This window comes from Triplophysa dalaica, chromosome 18, assembly GCF_015846415.1.
Source record: "Triplophysa dalaica isolate WHDGS20190420 chromosome 18, ASM1584641v1, whole genome shotgun sequence".
NCBI lineage: Eukaryota > Metazoa > Chordata > Actinopteri > Cypriniformes > Nemacheilidae > Triplophysa > Triplophysa dalaica.
Window position 1 is genome coordinate 2256678 of NC_079559.1, and position 19892 is coordinate 2276569.

Consider the following 19892-nt stretch of genomic DNA (forward strand, 5'->3'; position numbering starts at 1 on the left):
CATGGTACATAGAGCATTTCAGAAAGTCGACGTTATGAAAAATGATATATATGAAATATATCCCAAATATATCTATATAGGTGCACGTGCGGCAAATGTGTCAAAATGCAAAGTTAATAGCAAGATAAACAAACTGTAACACCCCAGAAATAACACTAAATGCTGATGTTAGAGTTATATGCATTATCTAAACACAGACATAAGGTACGAAAATATTTCTTGAAGTTAAGACAAAAATCAAAAGTCACACTTACAGGTTGTGATCGGTGGAGCTAACAGGTCCAAATAAGAGTTGGTATTCCCCCTCTCTCAAGGATCATCGTTTCACATACCCTGCAGTGAACGCGCCAAGATTGTTAAACCAATGTTCGGTGAAATGATGCGCGCACAATACAACCATGGGGTTATAACCCTTTGGTATCGTTGGAAAAATGAATTGTAACCTTTTTCCCTCAGACATTCTTCCTTTGGTAGTAAGACCGACTTAGTTTTACACCGTAGAACACAGGTTCTAGACATGATACACATGCATCATGAACGAGCGACAGTGTTTGTGGGAGGAGAGATAAGTTTTCACGGCACTCTCAGCAAAACGTATGCGGGGACTATGTGTAGTGACGTAGATATGCAGGTGAACTATTCCACGTCTCGTTTGTGTGATTAAGAGTCGACTCCCATTTTTACAAGCAAATAACTTTGTTATTTATTCACCTTCGGACTTACAACTTGGCAGACAGCTTACTTCCAAACACGGCAACAGAACAGATGTGACGAAATGTCATTTTCATGATCTCATGCTACGTACTCTTTAAACAAGTTCAACAAATTTTTTAATCTTGTTAAATTTTTATATTCAAACTTGACCGAGTTTGAAAGGATTTGCTCAGTCCCTACTTTCCCCAACCATTTTTTTAAATGCGGTCTTTATCTGATAAGCAGATTTAAGTCTCCATTTTCCCCCAATTATACTCTAGATTTAACCATTTAGAATGTTTTCTCACCTTTTCTCCTGTTTTTATTGTAGGACTCTCAACTTAAGCCCACTCATGTTGATGCTCACGGACAAACTTGTCATCTGGCTTACGACGGGCTTGTTGGCCATCTGTACAATCTTCTTCAACATGTACCTGCTTCTGGTGATCCATAGGAGCTACCGAAAGACGCACAAGCTGAACCCGTGTGACTTCATCATCTCGGCCATCGCTGTGGCCAGCATCACCCTGCAGATTCTCACTTACTTATGGCAGACCATAGACCAGATCGACATTGTGTGCAGAATCAACTTCGCAGAAGCGATCCTCCTGGTGCTCATCTTCAGCCTGAAACTCGTCATATTCTGGAGCACGGCGTTTCTCATCTTCTACTACGGCACCAAACTGGTGGTAGAGCCGGTCCACTGCTACACACGCATACAGGAGGCCATCATGAAACATGTGCACATCGTCCTGCTCTTAATCTACATAAGTGGTTTTGTAAACTGTGTCCCGTTGCTGATAATGGTGGGCCATAAAAATTACACTTCCACCATAGCCGACTGCGGGACCATCCTGCCCACCACTCCCATTGAATACACCTACATATCCTACTACATTCTCATCTCTGACATCATCCCGTGCATCGTGATGATGAAAAGCAGTATTTCTATTATGTACAACCTGGCAAAACATCTTCGGAACATGAAAGCCAGCAGCAACGGCGCCCACGGGCCCAAGCTGGGCACTCAAATGCGGGTGATCAGGATGACCCTGAGCCTGGTGGTCATATTCGTTATGTTCGTGGTTGGCGACATGTTGACGATGGCGACCGTAGTGCTGATGATGCAGAACACCCTGTATTTGATCGTTCTGATTGCAAGCATCTACACCACAGTCAGCGCTGCCGCGATGGTTTACGGGAAGAAAAGACACTGGAAGGAACTCGTAGCATCCTATAACATCTTTTTAGACGAGTACCCTTGCATAAGCGGTTTGAAGGTCGCGGAGGTCAAAACAGAGCCGCAAGACAACGAAGAAGAATGACCTGGCTACAGACGTGTGTAGGTTCTGTGTGGAGGCACTAAAGTAAACAGAAGGTTATTTAGTAATGAATTTTACTTAGAAGAACGCTTCTATTTGTGTCCCATCAAACGTCTCGTCTATAAAAGTAAATGCAGGTTATGCTATATTCCTCCAGCTACTTTGTGAGTCTATTTTCACCCCAGTAGATCAATTATTAGCATTAGTTTCTTTTTAAGCATTGTGAGAGTCTAATCGTGTTTTCGAGTCACTAAAGGTTTGTGTTAACTCGATGTGTAAAAGATCAACTTTATGCCTTTTTTATAATATCGTGTATTTAAAATAAAGTGTAAAACTGTTGTTCTTGCCTTTTGTGTACACAAACTCTTTATGTGTTTATACATACGGATAAATCTGTGCAATATTTTATTAGATGTGAAACACTGGAATAATTGTTCATGTTATTTGCATTTGGCAAATATACACCGGTGAGGCTCATTAGACACCAGTGAAAAACAAATTAAACAATACAGACTTACAGATAAGGGTTGTAAAAGAGAATCTGTTATTCAGAAGTAGATGAAAAATCTAACAGGAATTCTGTGAGTTTACGTTTTGCTACGCTCCGTTTTATTGACAAATTCAGAATGTCTGGATCTTTATATCAACACCATAAATAATAAGTTAGAACTTAAAATGACTTGAAGCAATAACAATTGGCGTTTTAGATGCGGTAAACGTGATTAAAAACACTACTTGTGCATTTTAAGCAGATCCGAATATCCAAATAGTTTTTAAAGGTCCATTGTATGAAATTTAGTGGCATCTAGTGGTGAGGTTGCGAATTACAACCAATGGCTTACTCCACCCCTCCCTTTCAAAGCAATATTGTGGCTCTCACAGGACTAACGCTAGGTTCAAACCAAACACGAATGAATCGTTTTCAAAGAGTACATTTTTCATAAAGTTTTCAGGGTGCGTCGAGGAGCGAATCGGGCGGCGCGATTGTTGTGAACGTGCGTCAATCTAGTCTGCCGCGAAGGTTGAAAATATTTGTCAGATCAAAATAACAAACTTTTCCCACGAGTAATAAAGAGCGTGGAACGCATTTTTTCACGTTTGGTGTGAACCCAGCATAAGATGTCGTCACGTTTCCGCTTCTTTGCCGAAAGAGAGAACATATTTATACATATATATATTTACCTTTGGAAATTGTATAGAATAGATCTTTTCCATCTACAGTCATTTTTGCAATAACACAGGGTAAAGAAAAATGCAAATATCAGAAAGCGACCTTAAATATATAGACAACCCACACAGGTGTACGGTATGAATCAGTGCAGCTCTTAAATGGAATCATTCTGAAAGCAACTCAACATTATACATAGTGTATATATAGCTAATTGGAGTGAAGCGATATAAAAAAACACTTCTAATGCAATGTGTGTGTGGGATCAAAATAAACTCGTAAGTGTGAAAAAACAATGAATCAAAACATATTTGCCCAATGAGACACATGTTGACAAAGCAACGGGTTCCTCAGTCTCCATTTCTCCATATCCATGCAGATGAAGACATTCTGATCAAATTAATGTTAGCAAATATTGCCATGTTTATGTAACGTCTATCAAGTCTGAATAACATTATGCACAAGGGAGAGAAAGTCAACCGGTAATACAAGCCTGTGTTAAAGATGCTAACAGAAAACATTCAAATGAACTGATATCTAAAATAGCACCAGTATTATAGGAATAGTTCATGCATAAAATAATATTTTGGAATGTCTGTGGCCTTTGAAGCGTTTCCCTACTTGTGAAAAACATCCGCATGAAGCTTCACAAAACACCGGTTTATATTGACACGATGTTGATGTTCATTTTTTGACCAAATACTCATTTAAAAACATTGCAGTTATTAAAGGTAATGGTGTAAACAGAAAACTCATGGCTTATCTCTTTTTTTCAGAGTCCATGGGTTGAATTGAGAATCTAATGTTCTGAAGTAGGCAAGTGTTAAACGGTGTTACCATGGAGACATCCATCAGTGGCATATAAGATTAAAGGCTATTTAGCGATCAGTCATTTTACAGAGACTACAATGTTCAGCCGGCTAGTAGAACGGGGCACTGAAAAGCACACATTTCATGACCGGTCCCGCCTTCAGCATCTAAACTTACAAGCAGACCTTTATTCTCAAGAACAATATGTTGAAAACAAGGTATAAAGGGCAAAGAAATGAAGTCAAATATAGAAACTTGTTTGCACTTTACAGAGGCCAAGCGTGATCTCAAGCACACTTGACTTCAAAGCTCATATCACACGCAACAGAAGAAAAAAAATCGATATCCACATAACAACCTTCTAGAACACCTTCAAAGACAATATCCTTCACTTTCCAATCTAAACACGTGGTATGAGAAATGAGCTCCTGCGCACTCTATGTTTCCGGCTGCTATGAGCAAAGCACAAGATTAAACCCTCACAATTACATGACTCGTGTCATCATCATTCTATCGGTCATTACCTCACAGACAGGGGAAAGATCCTGGTTCAAAAAATATCAGTTAGACTTTATGGTGTAAAAATATACACCGGGCGTGTTTACTATTTTGGGGGCCCTAAGCAAAGTCAACACCTGAGGCACAAAATTCTCTACAGTTTGTTATAAGAATAAACCTTTTTGTTTTGGGGATGAAAAAGTGTCCTTTGTTTCATTCAGAATAATACAGAACGCTTTTAACTACAGTCTAAGAAAGTAAAAAGTGCAAGATTCTTCTTTTCATGCTTCTTTTCATAGCATTGTTTTGATGTATTTGTAAAATTAGTATTAGATCTATTTTCTTTTGCTTTCTTTCATTTTTGATCACCACTTTGATGCGTGCGCTAAATTGCCTAAATCTGAGTGTCTAAATCAAGTGTCAAATGATTTTACTGCTTGTAGCAACTAGGGGGCCCCCAGGCTTGCGGGGCCCTACGCATTTGTGTGGTGGTTAACATAACAATAAACTGCTATCAGGGAGATTTTAGTGTGTTTACCGTATGGAAGAAGAAAAGACGTGTGGGAAAGCCTTAGAGAGATACTTTCGCTTACACAATCATTTGTTTAGTAGAAGTTTAGTAAAGATGATTTCAGAGGTGTTATGTGGCCCATGTTCCAGTAGACCTCCGCAAAGAACCAATAACCGTTGTGTTGTTTTAATTTAATAAATAACAATTATTATACAATAAAATCTAAAAATAAATCAATATTAATATAAACTAAATATGTGAAATTGTTATATTAAGACCAAACACAGACCGAAAGTTCATTTCAGGCAAGCGTGTGAGTTCGATGAAACAGTCTATAGAAAGTATTCACAGTCATCCTTTTTCAACATTTTGTTTCTAGCATGCGATTTACAATCCATTTTAGAGTAGAGAACATAAAAATTAAAAAGATCTGTTTTGGCACTTTTATTGAAACCTAAGTGCAGGCATTCTGAAGTACAAGTCAACAGTATAAATCATATTCACATTCATCCACAAATATGAATGACATTAAAAACAAATTCATTTAATTAAGAGTAAAAAATTCAGAAAAGTTAAAATGATCAATGTTCTTGCTTTAAAGAATTAAGTCTGCTCATTCAAACCTCCTTTAAATTACAATATCAAGTTTAAATAATTCTGTCAAAAGAAATGTAATATTTACATCTACGATCCCTTTTAAAAAACATTGCTCGGGTTTTCCCCCATAGATCTGGGAAACTGATCTTATTTGTTCTCATAATTTCATGATTTAATACAGAATATACAAACGTTTGGTGCAGAAATGTGTTTGCACAAACACTGCTACAGTACAAAACTAGAAACCTAGAAACCTTTAATGTAAATCTTAATCTCATGTGAACCGTAAATGCGCAAATATGAATCCGATCCAGAATCTGACTTTTTACCAACAAATTCATAATTGCATACAAAAACATTACAAATAATAATTTAACACATCTGAAGGTGCGGTTATTTCATTCAAATTTCAAACTTTATAATATTTAAAAAACAGTTTGGCATAAATATACAGTGTGTGCTTTTCATACAGTGCGCAGACTACCGGAATGATGTTGAGATTTGAGGTATCTGACAGCGAGATGAGACCCTCCGCATCAAACTGCATCTCCAGAACGAAACTTATTTCACTACTCGTCTCATATTTGAGGTTTTTGCATACAAATTTGGTTTCTGCACTGAAAAATGAAAGCGCAGAGAAATGTTTTGCTTTGGGGAAAGTAATGGCAAGCAAACTGTGCGCAGTGCCTGCGAGAGATTCAATTAGGAAGTTTGATATGTGTGAGCTCCACGGGCGAGAGTGATGTGCAAAGTGAATGTGTGTAAAGAGGGAGTTAAAATATAAACATTTGTTTCCGTTGTCATGATATCTGAAATTCATAAGGCGCAGACAGACAAAACAAATGATGTCTAGACATAAACGACGATAACATTTAACAAAAAATCCATTGGTCGCATTTCTGCCCACCAGTGATGAAAAATACGATCCAGAGGTTTTTTTTTAAATGAATAAAGAGCAGTGATGTTTTATCAGGGGGAGACATTTTAAAAAGAGGAGATCCTCGGATGTCTTGGGTACCGTTCAAGAGAGATTTTCTGATAAAACCCGATGCTACGAGCGTGTATAGATGTGAGACGTATAGCGCTGGTTGATGTTCTTATAGTGGGTTGCTGTCATTGCTGGGAATTATGGACTTGCGGGTTTTGGGTGGTGGGGGTGGAGGCTTGCTTTCAACTTTCATTGGCAGAGGAGGTGTGAACTACAGGTGAAAAAAAGACAACAATATATTTTACCTTCAGTCTGACAAGATTTTTATGAATGCATTAGTTATGTTTTTGCCATTTTTATATCACGTTTTAGCTTATTAGAAGTGTTAGAAACGTTTATAGTACAGTAGAAGTACAGTATTTCACTCAATTATTATGAGGTCGTAAGACAAAAACGATGTATATATTGTAGAAAGAGTTTGTTTATATTCTTTGTTCATAAAAAAATATGGGTCACACTTTCCTTGAAGCATGTATGTATAATGCATTATAAAAGTCGTTTTAAAGCATTGTAATGCACCATTTAATGCTTTGTGATGTCTAAAAAAAAAATGTTATTACAGTTAAAACATTATAACACTTCAATTCATTGTTACACCACACATTTTAAATTGGCTATACTTCTTTATAACTACATTTAATGCCTTACAACACACATTATGAAAAGTTATAATGCATTTTACACTTTAATAACTCTTTCTTATGCAATATAAATATATGATTAAAGGAAAGTGTTACCAAAATATGTTCATATTAATATCATACAAACTTAACTGAAAAAAAATATCCATCATTCACTCATCCTCTTGTCATTACAAACCCGTGTGACTTTCTTTCCTCTGCAGAACACAAAAGAAGAAAGTTTGAAGAATGTTCGTAACAGAAACCCTGTTGGTCTCCATTGACTTGCATTGGTTTTGTGTTTATACAGTGGAAGTCAATGGGGACATATTTTAAATATCTTCTTTTGTGTTCTGCAGAAGTGTTTTAAAGGTGAACTGTTCCTTTAAGATTTGTTTTGGCCCTTTTATCAAACAGAAGTGCGATCATTCTCATGTGAAGTAATTCATTTACAATCACAGACTAAAACTGTAAAAATGCATAAAAAGAGAAAACTAAAAAATGTTAATCAAAATAAAGAATCAAAATAATTAAGTCTAAATTGTTAATATTTTTGAGCTATTTTATACACATCCTCAAACTCCTCAATATCTAGAAGACATGAACAGAATCCAGGCCATGTTGTGGGACTGTGATGTTTGTCTCACCTCAGAGATAGAGTTGTAGATGATGTCACTATCGTGCGGGTGTTTCTTCGGTGGCATTGGTGGTGGAGTGCTTGTGATGTCAGATGTGCTGATGTCACTGTCACTCGGGAGACATGTGTAACCTGCAGATGAATGATGAAGAGATGATGTGAACTTCTACAGATATTTTCAGGTTGTGTGAATGAGCAGATATGTTTTTGGACACTTACTGACTAATTTGTTCATACTTTTTCCATTTTGTAGAAAAATAATGAACTCCTCAAGATTTTTAAATATAACAAAGGGAATTATGGGAATTTCATGTTAACTAAAACAAATGAAAAATATTATAAAACGTGTCATATTTCATCATCTTCAGCTGTTTGATTAGAATTCGCAGGAATATTTTCATGTCATTTTCTTGTCAAGCAGCTTCTTGAGGTCTCACCCTGAGATGCTTTTTAAACAATATTAAAGGTGTTCCCATCTATTCTGTGCTACTCTTTTTTTTCATTATTCAGTCCCAGTCATCCATTTAAATAAAAAAGATTATACAAAATGTTAGTTTTGTTTGCTAAATTTGTCTACTAAACTAATTTCAGACGTTTAAAAATACACTTTCAGATCAAAATGTTTTTAAAACAACGAGAAACATTTCACTCAAGTGTCTCTAAACTTTTGACAGTAGTGTATGTGTGGTGTGTGTGTATGTGTCACTCACTTGAGCTACTGTACATTTACCTCTATTTCACTGCTGGTTGTATATTCTCCATATAACTGTCTATGTGACAAATAAAATCTTGAATCTTGAGCTGTATGGTGTGTGTGTGTGTGTGTACTCACTGGAGCTGCGCGGTGTGTGTGGTGAAGCAGGAAGTGGGCTGAGTGGGTTGTGTAAACTTAAACTGGATGATTCTGCATGAAACAGAGACAGTGTGAGTCTCCGATCCCCAATCGTCAGACTTTTAGGTCTCTGCTGCCTCTCTAGAGAAATCTGCACACAAATACACATTTGTATTTATTTTAGTGTTAACTATCATTGTATCAAGATTAACGGATTGTTGTCATGTTAAAGCAGCGGTTCTCAACCAGGGGGGCGCACCCCCCAGGCGGGGTGCAGAGGTACTGCAGGTGGAGCGTGATGGTTCCCCCGAAACCCCAATCTTTGGAACTCGATGGTGAATGTACGGAGGAACGTGATTGCAAATTGACGGAGGGAAACTGTTCCGTCTGAAGCTGTACACGAAAGCTTAATATCTACAAAGTCCCCTCAGGAAAAAGCAGCAATTACCTCGACGTCATCTTCAGAAACAGGTCATATAAGTATGTTTGTCTTTCAGACTGTAATTTTGGAATAAGCTCAAGTCTCTCTCTCTCCTGATGAGTTCAGAGTTTGTGTAAAGGGAGTGGCTTTAAATAAACATGCATGAACTTGGACGGCTGTTTAAAGCTGTTGACAGTAATTAAAGATGTTAAACGCTGTTTTTGAAAGGCAAATGATACCACACCGCGTCTGTATTATAAACTGCGAATAAACTCTCGCTCGTGTTAAAATCATGAAATCTGGCAGATTAATCCTTTTGGATCAGCAGGGTTCTTACATTTATAATCTGATCTCTTGAGATCAATCTGTATATGCAGGAGGTTTTTTGCTTCTTTATATATACTGTATATATCAAACGTACAGTATTTTACACAATATCTTATCTATCCTCAACGTACAGTATGGGGGGGCGCCAGTTCTTAAAATGGGTTTACAGGGGGGCGCGACCACGAAAAGGTTGAGAACCACTCTGTTAAAGGAACAGGTCGCTCTAAAAAATAAATATTGTCAATATTTACGCAAGACAAATGACTTACTGTTACTTAATTTACTGTTGTGGGAAAAGAAAGTAGCTGTTTAATACAATGACAGTGAAGGGGGATCAGAGACAGCTCAAGTCACTTGTTTCAATATATGTAAAATCTGAATTGTCTCTTTAACGTCGTACATTGTCATATTGTGATGTTATAAACAGAACACAGTCATAAAGCTGTAAAGCTTAGGCACCTCATCCATGTTGGAGGGTCTCTGCAGAAGAACCTGAGACTTGCTCACGCTCCATTCCTTTCTGTTCTTCTTACTGATCCGATTATCTTCTTCTGAACGGGACAAAACCGACGCCCTGCTGTCACTCACACGGGAGAGCAGTGAACTGAGAAAAAGACAGAAAGAGATATATGCACGATAAATCATTGGTGCTTTAGGCATTTCTACAATAGCTTTGAGGATTTCTTATCTAGGATTCAAAAAAAAAAAATCCTAAATTCACCTTTTCACGTGTGAAATATCTGTGAAAAATGTGTTTGTTTATACTTTTTTAAATACGGCCGTGTTTATTTCAGCGTCGTTGCATTAGACTGGTTTAGATCAGTATCCTGATGTGAAATCTCAATGTATATGCTAATGTTCTTAAGACGTTCTTTGCCTTAGATGTGCTTGATAATGTGAGGTATACTCTCAGCTGTGTGTCTCAGTAATTGCTTGTTTTGTGATACACGCACTTTATCGTATCATATGTAAAAAGCGTACCAAAGAAATGTTAATTCTAACGTAAGCCGCCAACATTGATGTATCTACAATATCACGTAAAATGCTTCATTTGAATAAAACACTTTAAGAAGAAGAAAAAGAATAGCAAAGAAAGCGGAACTCCTCCAGACATTGCATTTTCATTCATGAGTGTCACCAGCCATCATCTCATTTCAATCAAAGCTTTAACAAGACAACAGGAAACAATAAGAATCTGTTTACACCTGGTATTAAGTAAAGAATGCTAAAAAACATGCGTCGACGGGGTCCAAAACATTTTGTGATCCGACCACTCAAACCACAATAGGAGGAAGCGGAAAAAGAAGCCGACCACATCAGATTTGTAATGTAAATGCTTTCCAGTCCCAGACAAAAGTGAAGGACCGCCTACTCGCCTGTCAATCAACCATCACCCTCAAACAAGAGCTTAAAATCTATTTACGGTTGGAATTCTTTGAATACATTTCAAGTACAAAACTAACATACACCCAGAAGTCCCTAGAAACCACATGCAAGAGATTTAGATTATTTCTTTAACTCTTAATATATTGTGGAGCACATCGGTCAACCTTGATTGTTTTTAAATGTGCAATAAAATAAACAAAGCAAACATTTTTTTTTTTTAATGAAACCAAGGTTACCATGGTTAACTATGGTCTAACCACAATAATCACAGCTGTCTGTCAATAACCATATCATTTGCGTATGGAAATACAAAGGAGATAATCAATCTGCCAAAAAAAAATCACTATAATAAAACCCTGGTTTATTTATTATAAAAATGTCACGTTTATGCACCATCAGGAATAATCACGTGACCTCTGCATGACCTTATTTGTGCGAGCGATAGAACGGGATTATGGGTACTGACTCCTGTGACAAGGGTCTGGAGGAGTTTCCATCAGAGGAGCCGGAGCCGCTGGAGTGTCCAGAGGAGGCGTTTGAGATCGTGGACAAACGTCTGAGCGTGGACGACATGATGTACGGCATCACCACTGACCCAACACGACTCTTCTTCTTTTCTGTCAGAGAGCAGGGCTGAAGACACACACACAGATATTTCTTTGGATCGTTCATGGAATTCTATAGTTTATAAACTAAGGTCTTTAATACATCAGACAGTCTTTGTTTACATCAGGGCAAATACTTTCGTGCACAAATATTATTAGTGTTGGTTTTACATTTTAAAGCAGTACACATAGGCTATTTCAGTCATATGGATGAAAGCAAATCAAAATTAATTTTGTGTCATAATTCTCACAAAGACAGCAAAACACGCGACACATACAGTGTAAGGCATGCAGATATAAAGTATTTCTTTCTTTTCCAATGATTGATTCTGTTTTAGTAAAACTCCATCTTTATAGTTTAAGTGTTATATGGGCTCTCACCAGAGTAATGACGCCGTAGAGTTTCTCCACTTTGGCACGCAGGTCCTGAAAGCAGCTGACCAGTCTGTTGTGTAGAGGTTTGAGCTGTTCTGTGGATTTCACACCGTGGATCCGGATCCCCTCATCCAGCAGCGGAACCTGATTACAGACAGTAAATATTAAATAATGCATTCAACTACTGCGCAATTACTGACTTTTTTTATTTATTAGTGTTTTAATTTTATTACTGTAACTTATATACAATATATATTTTATGTCTTATTTCTTTTATTTTTATTTTTATCTAATTTCATTTCAGATGTCTAAGGTTCATCTTATGAAAGATTTGCAATTATATATTTACCATGTATTTCATAATCTTCCTGTTTCCCATATTTTTTGTTTTCATCTTCTGTTCTACAATGGATTTTCTGTGAAGCTGCCTTGCAATAATTTATAAAGAGCTATAAAAGGCGCTCCAGAGTTTGATTTGAAGTGAATTCATGTCTGGATAACTCCATGAGTAACTGATTTTAGTATTTCATTAACATGTTTTATGAAAATATCGAGCTGGGCGATGTATTTACTGACGTTTTCATGTTATTTAGATGTGATTTATGCTAAAACTACATTTAATTTAACAGTTTTAAAGTCACTTATGAATTTCAGCCAAGGTTTTCATCCATCACGAAAATACATTTACATTTAGTCATTTAGCAGACGCTTTTATCCAAAGCGATTTACAGAGAGTTCAGGGAGCAATAAGCGATACGTCATACAGGAGCATTAAAACTATAGGTGCCCATACAAAGTTACTAGTTTCAACAAATAACCAATAACTGTTGAGGGAAAGAGAGAGACTTAGAGTATTTTTTATCTCATTTGTCTGTAAATAAATGAGATGAAATGCATTTAATCTGTGATATATTTAACTCACTAAATTATGCAAAAATAGACATTACAACATGACTGAAAGTCAGACTTAAAAACGACGTTATCATACATAACGTTAGCAGATTGATTTTGATCAATTTGCCGTCTCTGTGTGGGTGTTTCGAGATACAAGCGTGAACCTGTAAACAGATAATAAGATCTTAAACAGAACGTCACCTGGAGTGCGATGAGATGTTTTAAGACTTCAATGGGCTCCAGGTGCTCAGGATTTTTCTTCATGTAGGTCTCTGTGAAAAACGCCTGAGGGGGCGATACAAAAATTTCAATTAAGATCAGCTGATGCTCAAGCAGACGGGACGCCTCAAGGTGCACATCAATTTTTCATCGCTGACCAAGAGAAGACAGTACTGAGTAAGCGCGGAGCAGCATCCAGCCCATTCAGAGGTGTGTCATACGGTGGACAGCCTGACACTTTTCTTTGGTTTAAAATGAATAAAAGACGAGTGAAGAAAAAGATCTGGAGACAAACCTTCTCATAGTTGGAAAAGCCGCCCATGACCGCGGGGTCCACAATCCCGTTGAGCATCATTGACAGGGGGTGAACGGGGAGAGAGCGGTCACAGGCCTGCTGCTGGACCAGATTACTCAGCTTCTCATTGGCCAGCTCCATGGTCTCTATGGCATTCTCCAAAGGACTGATCTCTTCCTATAAATGAGACAGTTAGGAGTTCTTACACATGAATGAAACAGAAAATTCAGTCACTATTCACCAAAGATGACACTTTTCAAAAAGGCTGTAAGAATGTCGGGCTTCTGTGGTTTGGAACGACATGAAGGTGAACGGATGAATGGCTGAATTCATTAATAAGTGAATACTTTTACCTTTGAGCAGACATGAAATTATATTTTGTTTTTAAGAAATTAAGAAAATTCAAAAGGAAATTGTGTAAAGTGCCACCATAAAATTATAAATCCATATAAAATGTACAACAATTATTCATAATTGTATAATATTAAGTTAATATTAGTTTTTACTGCCCACAGGGATCTGTGTACATTGTGACATATTGGTTTACAACCATCATTTTCCAAATAAATTTATATTCAAGATCAGGATTTAAAAATCAGTTATCAAGCAAAATCATAAAAACAGATTGAAATTAAAAAGTATAACACCAAGTACCTTTACACAATTTGTATAATGTGCTCTTTATTTATATACATATATTTCTGTGTTCAATTATTCTAGAATAATTGAAAATTCATCAAATGAGACAAATGATCTTCAGGAATCATGTTGTAAGTAATGAAAATTTGTAATAAATTAAAGCTTCATCAGAAGAAATGCTTCGAGTTCACATCATTTCTGGACTCTTTTTGGCAGCTTCTCCTGATTTTTAAATAAATATTTAGTTTTTTTAAGGAAGGAAATCCAACACACAATTATATTTTTCTTCACATAACATGTATAGCATGTAAGTATTTTTACTTTTACTCAGGTAAAAGTATATGTACTTTGGAGAAAAATGACTGTATTAGTTATTAAGCATATATAATTGTTAAATATATTTTTTCATGTTTTCTATACCTTAAATAAAAATAAAATATGAAAAAAATATATATACATTTAAATCAAGTATTTTCTTTTTTAAAGCTAAAAAACATGATTTATTCATAAAATAAAAGTATAATGCTTTATAATGTGGCGCAGTAAAAAATTTGACTGTAAAAAACTCTCATAAAATACAGATATTTTAAAAATGTACTCAAAAAGTAAATATACTACAGTTCTATCCAACACTGCGTATTTTACACATTCACCTTAAGATCAAAGGTTTTGAAGAAAACAGAAAACACCCTAAACATAAGCTGAAGTGTAAATATTGATATAATGTAATATTTGGTCATGTGGGTGTGTATTCTTTCATAAATAAGAACTCACTAGTGTTAAATGTGTATATGAGGGTGTATCAGATAAGAGTCTCTCACCACAGACATGGATTTCACCTCGAACCACTTGAGAATTCCAGGAAAGCGATATGCGGTGATGAAGGTGGTTCTCTCGATCCACATGGTCTGTGAGGTGAAAAGTAGAGTCACATTTACACAGAGGGGTTCCGACATCTGCACTTCAATTATCTCCATGTACCACATTTAATTACAGAGATTCCCATCAATAATAGAATTACCAGGACCAACGGCAATTATTCAAAGCTTTTATTAAAAGAGCCAATAATAAGCCAAAGTTCTATAGGGACAACCAGAGAGAAAGCATTATGGCTCTTTCGGATGTACATATTCGAAAGAATACGATTGTAATTGCCTTTCTAATAGTAAAAGGACAATAATTGCGGGTGTTTTGTAGTAGTGGTGCAATCAGGGGTTAAATGCTTGGACCAAGGGCACACCAGGAAAGAGAAAGCCTGTGTTCTTTGTCAACTCTATATAAACCTGCAAGGTAGATGAATGAAGTGCCAGCAACAGGTTTGAAAAACATCACAAGTGTCAGAATGATTGAATATAGTGAATAATGGCTGATTCTTCATCTGTACAGAGGTAACGGGAGCATCAGGATTTCATCATCTCTGAGGTTTCATGGGAATCTTGCGTTTGGATCTTTAGTTGCAGGTTTTGATGAAATTCAACATCTCTCAAACGGGGTCAATTGATAGCTTCTGCTGAGTTCAAGTATGTTCTGTATAAATAACATGATGTCAACACTTCACCATGTTAAACCCTTTATAGGGCACTCATTGAAATACTTAGAAATTAAACAATTCAACCCTGGAGTGTTATTGGATGTTATTACAAGACTTTTGAAATATTGTAACTGTTTGATTAAATGTTGAAAACCAAGGTCAATGAAGTGCCATATATGGTTCCTCGCTACGGTCATTATCTTCACAAAATGTTTTTTTATATTTAAGAATATAATACAATAATATACATGTATAACATAAATAAATAAATTGCATACAACATATATAAACTTTAAAGAATATTTACTTAAGAGAATTTTCTTTCCTTAATAGAAGAAAAATGTTCCTATGAAAATATTGTCTTTTATTTAGGAACATTTAGGAACACAAACACACATTTAAAACAGTGACAATAAAGTGCAGATCTACTGAAAACAAAGAATATTGACATATAAGAAGAGAAAAATAGCACTAAGTACATCTTGTGCCACTTATTTTAGCAGTAATGAGGCTCACAGTAAAATCCACACAAATAAATGTCATTTAGGTATAATACAAATAAGTTTCCCGATGGATCACTATATAGTGTTACACAAACCTGTGGCAACATTCAATCCACTAGTAAATACTATTGGCCCTATTTTATAATGCATTATTAGTAAAAGTATGACTAGACGCATCTGTCGTTTGTCCAAATATGGACGCTTTGTCATTTACCTGAAATGGCTGTATGATCAAATATGATCACACCATTTTTCAGCCATGATGTTCACTAATTTCTAGACACCCTAAGCAAACATCATCTATCTCAACAATAAACACAACTATTCAACCATATAATGTGCGTGTTTCATTATCTTATCATTGTTCGTTTCGATGATATTTACTTATGTGTGGGAGTAGATAGGGGCGCAGATCCACGATTCCGCAATTCCGGAATAATGACGAAGTTTAAAAATGCCCTCGACAATGCCGTTGTGGTTCATTGATTAAGTTACCAAATATGATAACTTGCACCATACGTCCATTTATCAATGAATATATTTGAACATGTACACTTTATACTGCGTGCAATAAAATGAGAAATGAATGTGAACTCACAGCAAACTCATTGTCTGGATCTTTCTCTCCCTTCCTGAAAGGTCTGGAATACTGGAACTTGTCCACCTCGTTCGTGCGGTAGTAACTGCAGTAAAGAGAGAGTGTGAGTGAGACAGAAGCGAGATGTCTGAATCACGACGGATGTGTTGATTCATACAGTACTTGAGGATTTGTTCTGGAAGTCCCTTGTCTTTGAACGACTGAGGCAAGTTGAGAACGGGCTTGACTGTGAAACACTGAATATCTGAGGAGAGCCGTTGAGGGACAAACACTGGAAGATATTTTCATGTACAGGACACCCAAAACAACATTTTAATAGTAGAAAAAAACTTAATAGTAACAAAATATGATGCCATGTGGCATCTACATGCAAATTCAACAGATTTTGGGGATATTTGTTTTGTAAGGTGATTTTTTGTGAATGAAGTTCACAAAAGTGTCAGAGCAGGAAAAGACGTTTGGTCTAAATTTGAAGTTATTTTTTATAGTTTTATCACGTAAACAAACTTTCATGTGGACATATTTACAAATTAACAACTATATTTTAATCTTGTTTAGTTTATCACGTACATAGCACAGACCGTTCAGAGTGGTTCTGTATTGGATTTAAAGTGACTCACATCGACGAAAACATGGAGACCATTCCAAAACGTTTCTAGATGTAATGTGGTCATTCCAGTCCAGTGTCTGTTGAATTTCAACTAAATCAAACCTCAGGAGTGACAGAGTCCTCCAACAGCAATGTGAAAGAGACACAAGAAAACTGTGATAAAATACAGGTTATCACACAAAAAAAATATTTTAACTTTTCCTGAATACAGGAAGAAATATTTCTGTCGTGTTGCTTATAAAGTGAATATGAACTAGTTTTCTGTGCAGTATTTGAGGTCTGAAAAAATACAGAGCATCCTTTCTGTTATTTTCATCTGTTTCTCCATTTTACAAATAGAAAAATATACATATTTGAAATTTGGGAGAAATATTGTGAGTCGTTCACAAATGGGAAAAAAAACTATAATGTTACCTATTCGCATAACTATAAATTGAAATAAAAAAAATTTTTAGTTTCGAATGGTGTCTGAAATTTTTCTGTGGCTGTTTATATACAGTTGAATCCTACGTCCTGTTAAAGCAAACATACAACTATATCTTCTATTGGAAACAGTTTGCAGTAAGATTTTGGTAATGGTGATTACACAGAGTATTGTGTGTATAAGCATGAAGGATACGTTGACCGGGTGAGTTACAGATGTTGTCACCAGGGGGCGATGTGCTGGTCATCTTCACCGCATTGGGAAACTGAGACATCATCTTCAGGCTAAAGTCCTCCAGCCACTCGTATTCCTTACCGCGGAATATGAACATTTTGTTCTGTTTTGGACAGGCAGAATGGATTATTTCTGTGAACATGAAACAAACTCCAACTTCCCGGCCGCAATCAACAGGTCAGTGATCTCATTATGACAAAGTTATTTTTCTATTCAAGTTATTTTCGTAGCTTGATATCTGGCAGACGGAAGCAATAATAACTGTGTAGAGGCTTTAATTTCATTAGATTTCTAAGGGCCAAGAGTGAGAGCCCCAGGATTTCCAAACCCCTGACTGTGAAAACAGAAGTATTATTTCCTTGTTAAAACCCAATTACTCAAGAGAGCTCTTTGGGGAAAGCTGTAATTAAAATCCCTTTTTTTGTTGTTTGGTGCCGAAATGCCAGACAGCGAGCCGGCCCTGCCTGCATGTTTATGTCACTATTTCATCCATGCTTTGCAATTTTACACCACATAAAGAAACAGAAAATTAGACATTGGCGCACCCAATGATAAAATAATAAAACTTGCATTCTAAGGTTGCATCCTTTATTCTGGTTGCAGTAAAGACATTAACAGACAATTAAAATTGAGCTGGATGGGCAAATTTACTCACCCTAAGAAAAGTCGGGAAACTTTGGCCGTAATATCCAACTGCAAAATATTCGGGCTGAGGTCTCATGGCGTGCATGATGTTCTCATAATACTGCGCCTGCTGTTTCTGTGAACAAAATCAAGTCACATTTACATTTAGAGGGGAACGAGTTTACAAAATGTACTCGCTATTTCCGGTCGAGCAGAATATTTAAACTGCTCTGTTCTAGACAGTGAAAGTGAATGTGGAACGATTGCTGTAAAAAGGACCATAAATATACATTTCATGTCTTCTGTAGTCAAGTTGAATCATTTAAACTGTATGGATCAATTGAAAAAAGTCTGGTAAACCAGAGTCATTATAGTTTACTATAGTAAAAATAACTATTAAAACATTTTTGATAATTGACATAATATTAAATATTGTCCTAATTATTAATTGAAAAACAAAGAAAAACTAAAAGAAAGTCAGAAATGTTGTATTAGAAATCAAGATGTTTAAGTTGAGTCACCAATGCTGCGTTCACACCAAATTAAGCGATTTGCGCAAGTAAATTACATACAAAGTCAATGCAAAGACGCGGAGAGCTAGTGTCGGGTGGCACGAATGAAGCAAATCGGGCACGTGATTCGGATAAAATATTTTTGAACTCGAGGAGGAAATTCACACAGAGTTTATTGACACCTGTCACATCCAGACGTGAGAACAAGAAAACAATCCCTGTTGCGTGATTGTTTTTGCGTCGATCGTGCAAAAATAACAAACTATTCCTGCAAGGAACGCGATGCTTCATGTTACAATAATAACTGGTATTATATTAAATCTCAACTAAACCTAAAAGGAAAATATTAATTAAACCTAATAGCAATATAAACATAGATAAATAAAAACGCACATAAAAAATGGCTAAAATGTAAACTAAAATGCACATGACACCTAAAAATATAAAAACCATTCATTCAAAATAAGAATAAAAGTACAATAATTAGTTATGAGTTAATGACATGAATGAAGTAATGGTACTTGTTACAGTGTAGAATTAAATCGGTTAACTAATGTGGTTAATGCGCTGCAGGACATTGAATAATTGCAAGCGTCTCTCCTCCCAGTTTAACAGCTTTAAGAGTGACCGTTCTAACTGAAGTCGTGAGAACCTCAGAGAGCCGAGGGGCAGAACTGAGAGAGAAGAGCGCGTCACTACTACAGCACTCGTCACACCAGCGTTTCCTTCCTCTTCATGCCTAAAGTTCTTCTGTTCATGCAGCGACTACAGACCGTGTTATAGATCACCAGCCCACCGTATGAATAAACATTGGGCGTGCGGATCGAGACCAGCCCGAGGTTTGTCTCTTATTTTGGCTGAAACTCAAGGTTTTCTCTGTGGTGTTACCTTCAGATCACACCAGGGATTTTTATCACATCTGTCTTACCAGCAGCTGGCTGAGCTCGAGGAAATCAAACATTTGGTTCTCGTGAAGTTTAGCAAGCTGTTTGGCCATCTCGATGGCCTTCTCCCACATC

General features: G+C 36.4%; 2 protein-coding genes across 2 annotated transcripts in view; one reads left to right on the forward strand and one right to left on the reverse strand.

Moving 5' to 3' along the window:
• The first annotated feature begins 1046 nt into the window (after positions 1-1046).
• Positions 1047-2018, forward strand: LOC130440396 (uncharacterized). The gene has a single exon (XM_056773503.1). It carries the CDS (start codon positions 1047-1049, stop codon positions 2016-2018), a length of 972 nt encoding a protein of 323 aa, XP_056629481.1.
• A 3413-nt stretch (positions 2019-5431) lies between these two features.
• dock5 (dedicator of cytokinesis 5) overlaps positions 5432-19892 on the reverse strand; it is a 52293-nt gene continuing 37832 nt past the window's right edge. The window contains exons 38-51 of the mRNA XM_056772396.1: positions 19802-19891; positions 18393-18497; positions 17699-17840; positions 16632-16713; positions 16470-16554; positions 14659-14745; positions 13199-13375; positions 12886-12969; positions 11797-11934; positions 11277-11443; positions 9884-10028; positions 8677-8827; positions 7855-7976; positions 5432-6798 (exon numbers count right to left, since the gene is read on the reverse strand). Of these exons, the coding sequence (XP_056628374.1) occupies positions 6697-6798; positions 7855-7976; positions 8677-8827; positions 9884-10028; positions 11277-11443; positions 11797-11934; positions 12886-12969; positions 13199-13375; positions 14659-14745; positions 16470-16554; positions 16632-16713; positions 17699-17840; positions 18393-18497; positions 19802-19891 (1677 nt within the window). The 3' untranslated portion in view covers positions 5432-6696. The remainder of the gene's footprint in view (positions 6799-7854; positions 7977-8676; positions 8828-9883; positions 10029-11276; positions 11444-11796; positions 11935-12885; positions 12970-13198; positions 13376-14658; positions 14746-16469; positions 16555-16631; positions 16714-17698; positions 17841-18392; positions 18498-19801; position 19892) is intronic.

What these genes read in the sequence shown, in the direction of transcription:
- LOC130440396 (XM_056773503.1), top strand. Translation starts at nt 1,047, where the DNA reads ATGTTGATGCTCACGGACAAACTTGTCATCTGGCTTACGACGGGCTTG.